We start from the raw sequence: 14,824 nt of genomic DNA on the forward strand, positions 1-14,824 counted from the left end.
GCGGTTCCCCTACATATGCTAATCATAAAAGGCGAATGGAACTGAGCTATAACGAGCATAAATGTGATTTCTGTGGTATTAGAATGCAGAGATAGAAACAACAGAGTTTAAACTCTCAAAATATAGAGCGGAAAGATGAACACCTTTTTTTCGGTGATTGTCAAATGCTATTTTGAGGACTTCTGAGGGAAATCGAAGCGAAATCTGCAAATATGTTAATGAAGAGAAAGATTTTAGACTCGCTAGCATCATTCTGGAATACCGATATAAAATGAAGCAGAGTTTCTGTAGAGGATATCAGTTTCTCGTAGGCTTTTGAACAGTCAACAATTTCCAAATATTCAAAATGTTGAAGGTGAGTTAGAGGGTTCTCCAATGTACAAATTGTGCAAAGAGAGTAAATATATCATCTACCTCAGGTCGCCTGTTTGTTTGCTTTGGTGATATTGGCCACTGCTGCTCCACCATCGACCAACGAAAAGAAGAGTGATGAGGATCTGGAAAAGTCACCGTCTATTGGATTGGGATACAGCAGTCTCGGCGGAATTGGATTGGGCGGAATCGGAATAGGCGGCCTCGGATACAGCAGCCTTGGATACGGTGGTCTAGGATCAGTTGTCCACACTGTCCCAACTGTCGTTCATAGTGCTCCCGCTGTTGTCCGCACTATTCCAACTTACAGTACTGTTGGTACCGTCGGACTTGGTTTGGGCAGCGGCATTGGTCTCGGATATGGACACGGCATTGGCTTCGGTCACAATCTGATCTATTAACATATTACGACGAAGGATTTCAAATAAATGACCTACTGTGCCTAACAATTCACATAAGCGTTCTCGAATCATGCGGAAGAAACAAAGCCAAACAAAATATATTAATTGACCCTGCGAACTTCGTTAAGCCCAAACTTGTTTTTTAAATAAATACATTTGAACATTCACGTTTCTAACTAAGCTGTCGTTCGTAGGTTTAATCCCAGAACTATCAAATGACTAATCATCTAATTGGCCTTTTGAAAGGCAAGGTTAACGGCGAATGAACTTTGTAGTTTAAAGTATCTATAATAATAATTAAATGAAAAGAAATATGTTATTCCACTTGACGATGCATTGCTATTTTCGATTCATAGCAACGGAACACTAATTTAAATTCCGCCAGCGTGAATTTCAATTGGACTTAAAACATCACTGTAGAATATATGGGGATTATTTTTTTCAGAATTTTTCTCTTTTCCTTCAAAATTTTCCAATCTTCTCGCCTTAGCATCTACGGACAGAGACGAACAGAACAAAATAAAACAACTTAAATCGGACAAACCATTCTCGAGTTTTAAACATATTCGGTGATTCATTTTCATTTCTATAGTTATTTTCGTAAGTGTGTTATTGCATCTAAAAAACCATTGCCATTGTAACACCAAAAGAACACGAAGTTAAATTTCGTCAACTCAAATTGCAATTGGATTAACAACACCTTCAATCATATCACTGCAGAACATTCACTCAATTGTGGATTCGATTGCATCGAATTTTCTCATTTTTTTTTTAAATTTTCCAAAAAAGTTCCTATTTTTCTCGTCGCAACATTTACATTACATATCTGTTCTCGCGTTTTACAGTAAGCAAAACATTTGGCGATTCTTTTTTCATGTATATTGATTATAATATTTTTTTAAAGAATTTTATTGAGTGAATGATACTAAGAATAAAACCAAACAATCAATCATTCTTAGATGTACAAGTTTTGTGCTCTATAATGAAGAATCCTACGATGGAGAAGCAATTTGCAAAAAAGACTATGATTTTTGAAAATTTCATCATACATTCCACATCCATGTTCTGATTGACAATTATCATAGCATTAACGGTTTCAATATTGAATCGTTACTTTACGTTGTCCACATTTTGTTCATCATACAAAATATATTCTCGACTGGTGCAGTATTAGCAGGCAGACACAAAAAAAGGTCAGCTTCACGAATTCCTTCCACTCTGGAAATTTGTTTTCCATTTCTGAAAATATTCGCGCCTGATGACTCATAATTGATACGGAATTTTTGCTCCACTTGATTGTCCAATAAATTTGAATTTATTTAACACGTTGAGCCTCGAATTTTTCTTGCGGCGCTTTCTATTCAGTCCGCATCAAGAGCGCTTGCACAATATCAGCGTCGGTCCCAGCTCCCAAAGATACTTATTGTATGAATGGAAAATATTCAGAAATTCGACTAGAAAGTTGTTCAAACCATAATCAAAAATAGTTGGAGTCCTTGTTTAGCGCATTACCCTAAAGATTATTGCCCTCGAATTGAACACATAATACGATCATCGATACCTAATCAATAGCCTCTGTCCACTATAATAGACTGCCGAGCTTGACTATCAACCACAAAAAGAAATATACGTTCACTTTGAACAAACCAGTTGGACCCGTAACGCGTTCTTCTGACGTAGGATTACGCATTTCGGGAACATATAGGGCTACAAATTGAAAATCGAAAATCGAGAACATCGTGAAAATAGTCCAATTTCAAACGCTTGTTTCTCAGTCATTTCATGATGGATTGATGAAATTTTTGCGTCAATCGATTTCGGCACTACATAACAATTTTGACGTAGGACTACGTCTAACCGGAAGATATAGGGGTGAAATGGAAATCTAGGCACTGAACAAGTAGGAAAAAATGCAAGATTTGGAACGCTTATAACTCGAGCATTTCTCAATATATCGCAAAGGTTTTTGCATCAATTGATAGGAAATATATCTACGCAACTATCATAATGAATAACATTTCATTTTTCTTGAGATAAATAATTGAATAATTGTGAAATTTCAAGCATTGTCAAAATGCACTATGTGCCCATTTTTTATTGGTCCATTTTGTGCTCCTCAAATCGTACCGACCAAAACGGGCAACCAGTAGCGAAATAGAATGAAGCACGATTGGAAAGGAAAAAGAAAAAGTCACAGGAGGGTTGTGTCCGAGACACGACCGCATAGTTCACGTAGGATTCCGTTAGGCTATCTGTTGATTTTGGATATGTTTGAAGAATTACATCGCTAAACTCTTTGATAATGATTTGGTGACCTCCTGAAAAAGGCCGTTTTGTTTGGTTGTTGGGTATTGTTTGTTCACTTCACCAGTGTTTACCGAGTGATGATGACAGAAGAATAGTAAACAATACTTGGATAGTGCGTATCAGATAAAAGATACCAAAGTGGAACGAGATATGATGAAAACCCTCTATGATCCTAGACGAGATGTGTTATGTATGGGTGAAATAAAGAAAAAAACTCACCAATGTAATATAAGATAATTATCAATACCGAACATAATTATCAATTTTTCTCATCAGTAAAAACATGTTACTTTAATATAGAGAAAACATATTTGAAATGGAAAAGGTAATTTCCTTCTATAATTTTTACTTTCTGGGTGTTTATTCAACCCAATGCGAATTTTAATTGGACTAACAACACCTAATATTATATGTGAAGCAATCACTTTTTCTAAAATTCCTTCACTTTTCCAATTTTTCTCGCTGTATAAATTTTCCTTGGGTGAAAATGAACACAACAAAAGAGACAGCTTAAACCAAACGACCCGTTCCCGAGCGGAAACACACCTTGGTTTTTTTCCTATGAAAATTGAAATAAATCGTTTCATATATCAAGTCATTTTTAACACAACTTCTACCATATACAATTTTACACTTACACTTGTGCTTAAATTTTCACAATACACGATCGGTCATTGATATGAAATTTCACGAAGCAACCAACATTAAAGTTCCAAATTTAAATTTTATTTGGTAGAGTTAATCGTATCGCTCACCTTACTTGCAATATAAAAATGCCCCCGACATTCATATATTTGCCATTCGTTGCGTGGACACCGACTGGACAACTAGTGATGTCTAAATTTTTCATTTATTCGATTATCGATTAAACGTTGGGACATTTTTCAATATTCGATTCATTCGAATAATTCTTTTTCAATATTCGATTAATCGAACGAATATTTATTTCTCGAAATAATCACGTATCACGTTGTCATTCTGGTCGCGTGATGTTAGATGTTGGATAAAAAAAAATATAGCCTAATTCTAAGCCTAAATATGCATTAACCTTGAGAAAGATTCTTTCTTTCATTAATCGCGATTACAGTGACTATTATTCGATGTATTCATATTTTGATTTCAAATTATTCGATACAAAATTAATCGATTATAACTTCAGATATTCGACTAATTGAATTAATCGAGCGATTAACCGACGTCTCTATGGACACCATCGTTGCTGGACGAGCTGGACGGCGAGGGATCGAGTGCCTTTCTCAAGGTAAAAGGGTGGAGGGGTAGTGCTGGAGTAGAGTAAAGGTTTCCTAGGGCCTTTCTCAAGGCTAGAGACGAATGAACTGAAACAGTTTAAAGTCTCTATAATACAATACCTTACCTCACCATATATTTGCAATGCCGATTTCCCCCAGGCAGCTTGGTTTTCATGTCTCTGTTAGGGACCCGCCTCATGTGTCGTCAATTTCGACCAATCAGAAGTGGTTATTTACGTTAGGATAGGGGTTGAGATTTTTCAATTGTTTGATAGTTATTTTCATGACATATATTATTTTCTTCAATATAAAAAATTGTTATAGAGTGCCGCAATCGATTGACGCAAACATTTCATCAATCCATCATGAAATGACTGAGCAATAAGCGTTTGAAATTGGACAATTTTCACGATGTGCTCGATTTTCTATTTTCAATTTGTACCCCAATATGTTCCCGAAAGACGTAATCCTACGTCAAAAAATGAACGAAACATTGGTCGCAGTCTCACACATGCGTAATTCTCGAGCCAGCCAGCTTAAAAATCCCCGCCATGCTGCCGTAACGATCATTCTCATTCAAACCGTACACCACATCGGTTCGCATCACAACACATCAGCAAACCAACCCAAGCAGCCATGTCTGGACATGGTAAAGGAGGAAAAGTGAAGGGAAAGGCAAAATCCCGCTCGAACCGTGTTGATCTGGAGTTCCCCGCAAGGGTAGCTAGGCCGAGCGCGTTAGTACCAGTGCACCAGTCCACCTAGAAAAACCGCATTCAGAACAGAACACATTCAGTTCGGTGGACATCAAGACAACAACAGGCAGTTGCAGCGAGTGGCGAATGGCAAACGCAATCGCAAAACGGCAGCAGGTAGCAGAAGAACAAAGTTTATTCTTTATACAAACTGCTTTGGTTGTGAAATCCAGAACAAGGCGGCATCGAGGGCGTTCGAAATGGTTTTGACGTAGGACTACGTCTAACCGGAAGATATAGGGGGTGAAATGGAAATCTAGGCACTGAACAAGTAGGAAAAAATGCAAGATTTGGAACGCTTATAACTCGAGCATTTCTCAATTGATCGCAAAGGTTTTTGCACCAATTGATAGGAAATATATCTACGCATCTATCATAACGAATACCATTTCATTTTTCTTGAGATAAATAATTGAATAATTGTGAAATATCAAGCATTGTCCAAATGCACTATGTGCCCATTTTTGATTGGTCCATTTTGTGCTCCTCAAATCGTACCGACCAAAACGGGCAACCAGAGCAGCAGCGAAATAGAATGAAGCACGATTGGAAAGGAAAAAGAAAAAAAAATGAACGAAACATTGGTCGCAGTCTCACACATGCGTAATTCTCGAGCCAGTCAGTCAGCTTAAAAATCCCCGCTCCGCTGCCGTAACGATCATTCTCATTCAAACCGTACACCACATCAGTTCGCATCACAACACATCAACAAACCAACCCAAGCAGCCATGTCTGGACATGACAAAGGAGGAAAAGTGAAGGGAAAGGCAAAATCCCATTCGAACTGTTGATCTGGAGCTCCCCGCAAGGGTAGCTAGGCCGAGCGCGTTAGTACCAGTGCACCAGTCCACCTAGCCGGCGTTATATAGTTTCGGCCGCCGAAGTGATCGAGTTAGCTGGCAAAGCTGCTCGCGACGATAAGAAAACCCGCATTCGGAACAGAACACATTCGGCTCGGTGGACATCAAGATTTTTCAAAACCACGAGTACTAAGTTTTCTGAATTGGAACCATCCCATAAAACACGGCGCTTATCAGGGCCATTAAACCTTTCAAAAAAGGGTTTACGAAATACAGTTCAATGCTTTCTAAAATAATATCCAAAATAATAATAAAACACAAATTGATTTTTTCAAAATTTGTTTGCCAGGATCTGATGAGTATGTGAATTTGGCAGTTATTCTGAGCTTATTGATAGTTGGGGACTTTCCTGATTATTCAATTTTCACAAATTCTTAAATTGTTTCCAGATTGAAAGTACAGTAATTTACAATTAGTTCGACATTTAGCTAATTGGACGGAGATGTAATGCGACATATTTAGTTGGACATTTTTGTAAACATAGAGATCCAAATTATGACCCCACATTGAAAGTCGACACTGTACCACTGTCATCGCAAATGTTCAATTACAGGTTGAAATCGCCTCCAATGCGACACTTAGTGGTGCTTCGGAACGTCGCATTGAATGTAATATACTGTACAATATGTCACAAAGCTGGATGGGAAGAAATTTTCCAACTGTGAAAGCTGTGGCGAGTGGCAACAAATTGCTAAACAGGAAGGTTTAGCCGATCAAGATGGGGATATCGAGTGATAACAAAACAATAAACTCTTTTGATTGAAGATAATTTTGTGATCCTGAAAAGGACCCTTTTTAGCCTGCATGTGAATACAACGAGCGAACAAATCGTAATGAATGTATTTTTTTGCCATCGCTGCCTTTTAACGCTCTTTCGTTCGTCTCGTTGGACTCGCCCCTTTGGCTGAGTCTGCCGATTTGTCTCTATCTTGTGAACGTGTACCGCTAAAGTACAAAACGCGCGGATCCGCTGAAAAATATATCATTCTCTTTCAAACCGTAAATCTGTGTGGTTATATGGCATCGTTTCACATCGCATCAACGGATTGGTGCCGGAGCACTAGTATACCTAATAGCGGTTATAGAATTTCGGCCGCCGGAGTGCTCGAGTTGACTTGCAAAGCTGCTCACGACAATAAGAAAACCCGCCTACAGAACAGAGCACATTCGGTTCGGAGGCAACAACTAGTTTCAGCGAGTGGCAAACGCAATCGCAAAACGGCAGCAGGTAGAAAAAGGATAAAGTTTGTTTATACAGACTGCTTTGGTGGCAAAACCAGCCACCGTAAAACACGGCTCTTTTCAGGGCCATTAAAAGCACCATTCAAAGAAGAGTTATTAAAAGTTATTCACAATACCAATGCATTCTAAAGTGACATAATATGACATATAATATAAACTGATTTATTTTGTTTATGCTTGTTCTTGAACTTATTGGTGGTTGGGGTCTTTTAAATTGATCATTCAGTTTTCACAGTTGGTTTTTCAGAACGCTTGTAGCTCGTTTATTTCTCGACAGATCGTAGAGTTCGCCTCCAAAACCACAGTTCTTTTTCATTTTTATTTACTTTGTTTGCGGAGACTACAAATCTTTCAATTCAGTCGTCTCCGAAACCACAGTTTGAGGTACGGTAATGTGCTCAATAGTGAAATATATGATAGTGAATAAGCTGATGACCACCTATGCATTCCCTATCACAGCCATCATTTTGATTGTACGATATGTGCATACACCGAAAGATACCCGGAGTTAAACATTTACTAAGTAAAAAGCCTTCAGAAAAAAAACAAGAATCAAGTTTGTAAAAAAAACGCAAAAACACAACACCAAAGGTTCTTTTCAGAACCCCCAACATGTTCATAAAGAGTAAACAGTAAACTAATCCATTTTTCAGGTAGATAGGTAGGTATTCACGTAGGAGAAGAAAATAAAGAAATATATTAGAAATATATATTTTGCAAAAGCTGTCCCCTTTGTATAGTCCTACGTCACTCCGGTTATGTCCCCGACATTACCCACCCGTCTTTTTTTCAAAATCAAGAGTACAAAGTTTTCTAAATTGGAACCATTCCATAAAACAAGGCGCTTTTCAGGGCCATTAAACCTTCCAAAAAAGAGTTTAGGAAATACCGTTCAATGCTCTCTAAAACATTATCCAAAATAATAATAAAACACAAATTGATTTTTTCATAATTTGTTTGCCAGGATCTGATGAGTATGTGAATTTGGCATTTGTTCTGAGCTTATTGATAGTTGGAGACTTTCCTGATTATTCAATTTTCACCAATTCTTAAATTGTTTCCAGATTTAAAGTACAGTAATTTACAATTAGTTCGACATTTAGCTAATTGGACGGACATGTAATGCGACTTATTTAGTTGGACATTTTTGTAAACATAGAGATCCAAATTATGACCCCACATTGAAAGTCGACACTGTACCACTGTCATCGCAAATGTTCAATTACAGGTTAAAATTGTCTCCAATGCGACACTGAGTGGTGCTCCGGCACGTCGCATTGAATGTAATTTACTGTACAACATGTCACAAAGCTGGGTGGGAAGAAATTTTCCAACTGTGAAAGCTGTGGCGAGTGGCAAACGCAATAGCTAAACAGGAAGGTTTAACCGAACAAGATGGGAATATCGAGTGATAACAAAAACACAACACCAAAGGTTCTTTTCAGAACCATCAACATATTAATAAAGAGTAAACAGTAAACTAATCCATTTTTCAGGTAGATAGGTAGGTATTCACGTAGGAGAAGAAAATAAAACAATATATTTAAAATATATATTTAACAAAAGCTGTCCCCTTTGTATAGTCCTACATCACTCCGGTATAAATATATTGTTTTATTTTCTTCTCCTGCGTGAATACCTACCTATCTACCTGAAAAATGGATTAGTTTACTGTTTACTCTTTATGAATATGTTGATGGTTCTGAAAAGAACCTTTGGTGTTGTGTTTTTGTTATCACTCGATATTCCCATCTTGTTCGGTTAAACCTTCCTGTTTAGCTATTGCGTTTGCCACTCGCCACAGCTTTCACAGTTGGAAAATTTCTTCCCATCCAGCTTGTGACATATTGTTCAGTAAATTACATTTAATGCGACGTGCCGGAGAAACACTTTGCCACTTACTGAAACTAATTGTTGCCTTGATGAGCGCCGAACCGAAGCTGCTCTGTTCTTGATGCGGGTTTTCTGATTGTCGTGAGCAGCTTTGCAAGCCCACTCGAGCACTCCGACGGCCGAAACTCTATAATCCCTGTTAGGTATACTGGTGCTCCGGCACCAATCCGTTCGGCCTAGTTACCCTTGCGGAGCAATCAGTGAATGCGACCAACAGGGAACTGGAGACCTGCACGGTTCGAGTGAGACTTTGCCTTTCCCTTAACTTGTCCTCCTTTGTACGTCCACGATGCCGAAGTCGTACAACCACACGGGTTTACGGTTTGAAAGAAAATAAGATATTTTTTTGGGGTCCGCGTGTTTTATACTCTAGCGGTACACACTCACATGATAGAGACAAATTGGCAGACTCAGCCAGAGGGGCGAGTCCAACGAGACGAACGAATGAGCGTTAAAAGGGAGCGATGGCAAAAAATACATTCATTACGATTTGTTCGCTCGTTGGATTCACATGCAGGCTAAAAAGGGTCCTTTTCAGGATCACAAAATTATCTTCAATCTAAAGAGTTTATTGTTTTGTTATCACTCGATATCCCCATCTTGTTCGGCTAAACCTTTCTGTTTAGCGATTTGTTGCCACTCGCCACAGCTTTCACAGTTGGAAAATTTCTTTCCATCCAGCTTTGTGACATGTTGTACAGTAAATTACATTCAATGCGACGTGCCGAAGCGCCACTCAGTGTCGTATTGGAGGCGATTTTAACCTGTAATTGAACATTTGCGATGACAGTGGTACAGTGTCGACTTTCAATGTGGGGTCATAATTTGGATCTCTATGTTTACAAAAATGTCCAACTAAATAAGTCGCATTACATGTCCGTCCAATTAGCTAAATGTCGAACTAATTGTAGATTACTGTACTTTCAATCTGGAAACAATTTAAGAATTGGTGAAAATTGAATAATCAGGAAAGTCCCCAACTATCAATAAGCTCAGAACAAATGCCAAATTCACATACTCATCAGATCCTGGCAAACAAATTATGAAAAAATCAATTTGTGTTTTATTATTATTTTGGATAATGTTTTAGAGAGCATTGAACGGTATTTCCTAAACTCTTTTTTGGAAGGTTTAATGGCCCTGAAAAGCGCCTTGTTTTATGGAATGGTTCCAATTTAGAAAACTTTGTACTCTTGATTTTGAAAAAAACCATTTCGAACGCCCTCGATGCCGCCTTGTTCTGGATTTCACAACCAAAGCAGTTTGTATAAAGAACAAACTTTGTTCTTCTGCTACCTGCTGCCGTTTTGCGATTGCGTTTGCCATTCGCCACTCGCTGCAACTGCCTGTTGTTGTCTTGGTGTCCACCGAACTGAATGTGTTCTGTTCTGAATGCGGTTTTTCTAGGTGGACTGGTGCACTGGTACTAACGCGCTCGGCCTAGCTACCCTTGCGGGGAACTCCAGATCAACACGGTTCGAGCGGGATTTTGCCTTTCCCTTCACTTTTCCTCCTTTACCATGTCCAGACATGGCTGCTTGGGTTGGTTTGCTGATGTGTTGTGATGCGAACCGATGTGGTGTACGGTTTGAATGAGAATGATCGTTACGGCAGCATGGCGGGGATTTTTAAGCTGGCTGGCTCGAGAATTACGCATGTGTGAGACTGCGACCAATGTTTCGTTCATTTTTTTCTTTTTCCTTTCCAATCGTGCTTCATTCTATTTCGCTACTGCTCTGGTTGCCCGTTTTGGTCGGTACGATTTGAGGAGCATAAAATGAACCAATCAAAAATGGGCACATAGTGCATTTTGACAATGCTTGAAATTTCACAATTATTCAATTATTTATCTCAAGAAAAATTAAATGTTATTCATTATGATAGATGCGTAGATATATTTCCTATCAATTGATGCAAAAACCTTTGCGATATATTGAGAAATGCTCGAGTTATAAGCGTTCCAAATCTTGCATTTTTTCCTACTTGTTCAGTGCCTAGATTTCCATTTCACCCCTATATCTTCCGGTTAGACGTAGTCCTACGTCAAAAATATCTTCTAGATAACTCGTCTTGCTCAAACCTCTGTAGGGGAAGGTGGCGAGACCATCATCATCATCATCACTTGTTTGGGTGCATTATCCTTATTTTGAGTCAACTGATTTGAACTAGAACTTGTCTCGTTATAAAGGTTTCATCTAAGAGCTTACAATATATCTACCACAACATAAAATCATAATATTGTTAATACGATATTTCACGATAATTCTAGATAGTCGTCCCAGATGACAGTACACTTTTAACTTTAGTCTCACTAGAAATTAATGTGGATACCAGTTTTCAACCAATTATCGGTTGAAACTTGACGCACATGACTCAAAAACTCGCCGTCTACTAGGGCCATTTTTTTTCTCAATCAAATACCAAATATCACAGAGAACATCAGATTGGTTTCTAGGAAGAACTCCTTCCTAACATTCGAATGTTGTATGGACATTTCGGACAAAATCAATTGCTGACAAATCATTTCTTTTATAAATATTGTGTCTTCTAGATATTTCATGATTATGAATAATTATTACAGACATCAGAGCAGGTTCCTAAATGAAGTCAATTTTGCACAAAAACATAACAAACAAAATTCATTGTTCGGTCTCCGCCGTTGTAAATGTTGCCAAAGTTGTGAACATGTCACAAAAATATTATTGTTTGGGGGGTATTGCTCCTGCAAGCATTGATTCACTTGTTCTGTTTGCTGAAACGGTTCTTTGGTTATATTTGATTAGTTATTATGTCTTTACAATCCTACGCGTATGATAAAAAAATAATGATCTGCATGGAGGGGGGAGCGGTGAGAAAGTACTCAATGGACGACGAGAATACTGGTTAATGGTTCAAAAAAGTCCAATTAAATCAAACCGACTTTGATCGATTTCAAATGTGATGAAAGAAGTTATATTCGAGGCAGTTTTGCATTCCGTACGGGATTAAATTATTCATGTCTTTGGAGGTCGACAGGCTTACTAGCGTTATTTTGGAGCCACTGAGTTGACTTATAAGTACGCAAAGAAAAAAAAACTATCGCTATATTGAAACTATATCTGGAATATGTTGTGCTTTTCCTTTACCGGAGAAAAAATGGTTTTAAAACTACGATGAGTGTTGTACCATTTTCTTAAAATCAACCCATGTCATATAAATTCATCTTTCATTGTGCATTTTTTACAATAAATAATTAAAAACAAAATCATTAAAATTAACGTAATTCAAACCTTTGCATGTTACGACTATGTACACAAAAGAACTTCGAAGAAGTTCGAACACCAGCGTTGCATTCCTGTTCAACTTAGCACTTTGCCAAGTGGAAACGTGGAACTTTCTTACAAAAAGAGAGCTGCTGTTTTTTTTCAATTCTGGGATATTTGTTTTTTCAGAATTCTGCATTGCCCTAGCAGGACGAAGCACTAGCGTTGGGCTGCGGGGAGCTAGCGTCATTTTGGTTGGACTGATTGTTTTCGTATCGATTGCGCAAGCTGGACAGAGCCGTCAGTAGCCGATTGTTGGCCGCATCCAGCGCAGCGATTTGCTGACCTTGGGCTTCGATTACGCGCTGTTTGTGCGACAGCACAAGAGACATCTTGTACTGCTCCCGTCGCAGCTCCTCCTCCATCGCTAGTAATCTGAAAAAAAGGTAAGCTTTTGTCAGTATTGGGGTGTACCAGGGTTAGTTGAATATGATAAAAAATATATAATTAATTTTATATTCACAATATTCACAAGAACCAATCGGACACAACGCAGACGCAGACAAAACTACAGAGATTTGAAAAATATACCTACACGAGCGCACAGCACATTTGTTATATATTAAAATTTTAAATATATATATCCATAATCTGTTAGATTATGCTGAGTTAACATATTAAAAGATTGAGAGAGAAATTAACAGAGTGCTAAGAATAGAAGCCAGAAGTGTAGTGGAGTGATAGTGTTCATGAAGAATATAAAAGAAAAGAGTTCAAAATGCAGCATGAAAAAGACCATTTACAGCGTGGAACAAACCTTCTATAGTGTAGAATATTTTTTCCAGTCTTTCAGTCATCTGTCTTCGTGTATCATTATTATCTTTCCACATAATAATAAGATTGATTTTAGAGAATTTCTAATGAATATATCACCCTTTTTATTTTTATAATTGGTTTTCTATGAGTTCTCTCGGTTAAATTATCAGGTTTCCCAAAGTTAATTCTCCATCGTAAGGATTGAAGCTCGATAAAAAAAAATTCGCTATCTTATATATAAAATTCTCGTGTCACGATGTTCGTGGTCAAACTCCTCCGAAACGGCTAAACCGATTCTAATGAAATTATGCACAAAACGTTTGTTAGCCATGAGAATAGGACGTAAACTATATTAGATACCGCTATGATACCGATTACTGTATATTTACCGTATATATACCAATTAGGGCGACACTATGCGAAAAAATCATTTGTTCTGCATAAATTGAATTTTTTTTGTATTTATTTAAATTTGGTTTCAGAAAAAAACATAAAAACCCAATAATGTCTGATAATGTTTTTTATATTATGGATAAAGTTTTAGCGGAAATGTAGTTAAAAAATATAGAAAAAAAAGTTGAGTTAGGGTCAGGACTATGTCATCTAAGTATTCAAGTAACATGAAAAAATAATCTGTATTCAAATGTTACCAATGTAAAATTGTTTTCGGTTTGCTAATCGGATAGAGAGTAGATTGCTCCACAACTTCTGTTTTTGATTAAGGCAAGGTTGCCGCTGTGCTCCCTTGGCCGAGTGGTTAGCGTCATAACTAACATGCCGGGTGTTCGGGTTCGATTCCCGTTCTGGTCGGGGGAATTTTTCGTCAAAGAAATTTCCTCCGACTTGCACTGTGATCACGCGTATTCTAGAGCTTGCCACTCAGAATGCATTCAAGGCGTGTTATTTGGCATAGAAATCTAAACTAAGTACAAATAAAAATGACGCAAGTAATACTACGTTGAGACGGCGAAGTTCCTCTAGGAACGTTAGTGCCATTGAAGAAGAAGAAGAAGGTTGCCGCATTTCCATGGATCGATTAAATTTGAGTCGAAGAGACTTCAGAATGCAAAAGCCGATTCCGTTCAAATCGTGGAATCCGATCGGCTTTCAGACCAATCGGATTCCGGAATATGTGTTAGTGTTTGATATTGTTCCCCCCAAACATGGTTCATGGCCTATGCGGTGATCTGAAGCTTTTACCGCCTTGCGTTGCAGATGGAAAACACGATCACAAGGGTAGGTGAATATCCAATGTAAAAACGAAGAAACGGACAACCATTGACAAATATCAGTAACGCAGACTTTGACGGACTGAAAATCGTTGGGTATTACCACATTCGCCTCAGCTGAGAAAAACGTTCAATGTTTATATTAGTGTTGAGTTTCGCTGTTCAGCGAAAAGCAGTATAAAAGTCAGTGAATAAGGCAAGCAATATGGCTGTGTTTCAAATTCAGAATATCGATGTGACTACTTCTCGATTGAATGACAACGACGAAATAATGCGCCAACAAATTGGCCAGTATATCAACACCAAAGAAGTTGTCATATCTTTGGTTCCACAACGCTTCTGGCCTCCGGGCGGCGAATATCATACTAACATTCCTTCCCTTCCGTCGTTGCTGACTATTCAAAGCACGAATCACCGAAACTTGCACAATGAGAATGACGCTAATCGCAAGCGCCAT

General features: G+C 38.1%; 2 protein-coding genes across 11 annotated transcripts in view; one reads left to right on the forward strand and one right to left on the reverse strand.

The window, feature by feature from the left end:
* The first annotated feature begins 346 nt into the window (after positions 1-346).
* On the forward strand, positions 347-773 carry LOC129766096 (lamprin 1.8-10-like). Its single transcript, XM_055766553.1, has 2 exons — positions 347-355; positions 420-773. Exons 1-2 carry the CDS (start codon positions 347-349, stop codon positions 771-773), a joined length of 363 nt encoding a protein of 120 aa, XP_055622528.1.
* Positions 774-11,603: 10,830 nt separating this feature from the next.
* LOC129764826 (ras GTPase-activating protein raskol) overlaps positions 11,604-14,824 on the reverse strand; it is a 355,896-nt gene continuing 352,675 nt past the window's right edge. For all 10 annotated transcript variants that reach the window (XM_055764332.1, XM_055764333.1, XM_055764331.1 and 7 more), the window contains one exon: positions 11,604-12,757. In XM_055764332.1, coding sequence (XP_055620307.1) covers positions 12,526-12,757 — 232 coding nt within the window. In that variant the 3' untranslated portion in view covers positions 11,604-12,525. The remainder of the gene's footprint in view (positions 12,758-14,824) is intronic.

The sequence above is a fragment of the Toxorhynchites rutilus genome, chromosome 2 (assembly GCF_029784135.1).
Source record: "Toxorhynchites rutilus septentrionalis strain SRP chromosome 2, ASM2978413v1, whole genome shotgun sequence".
Taxonomy (NCBI): Eukaryota; Metazoa; Arthropoda; class Insecta; order Diptera; family Culicidae; genus Toxorhynchites; species Toxorhynchites rutilus.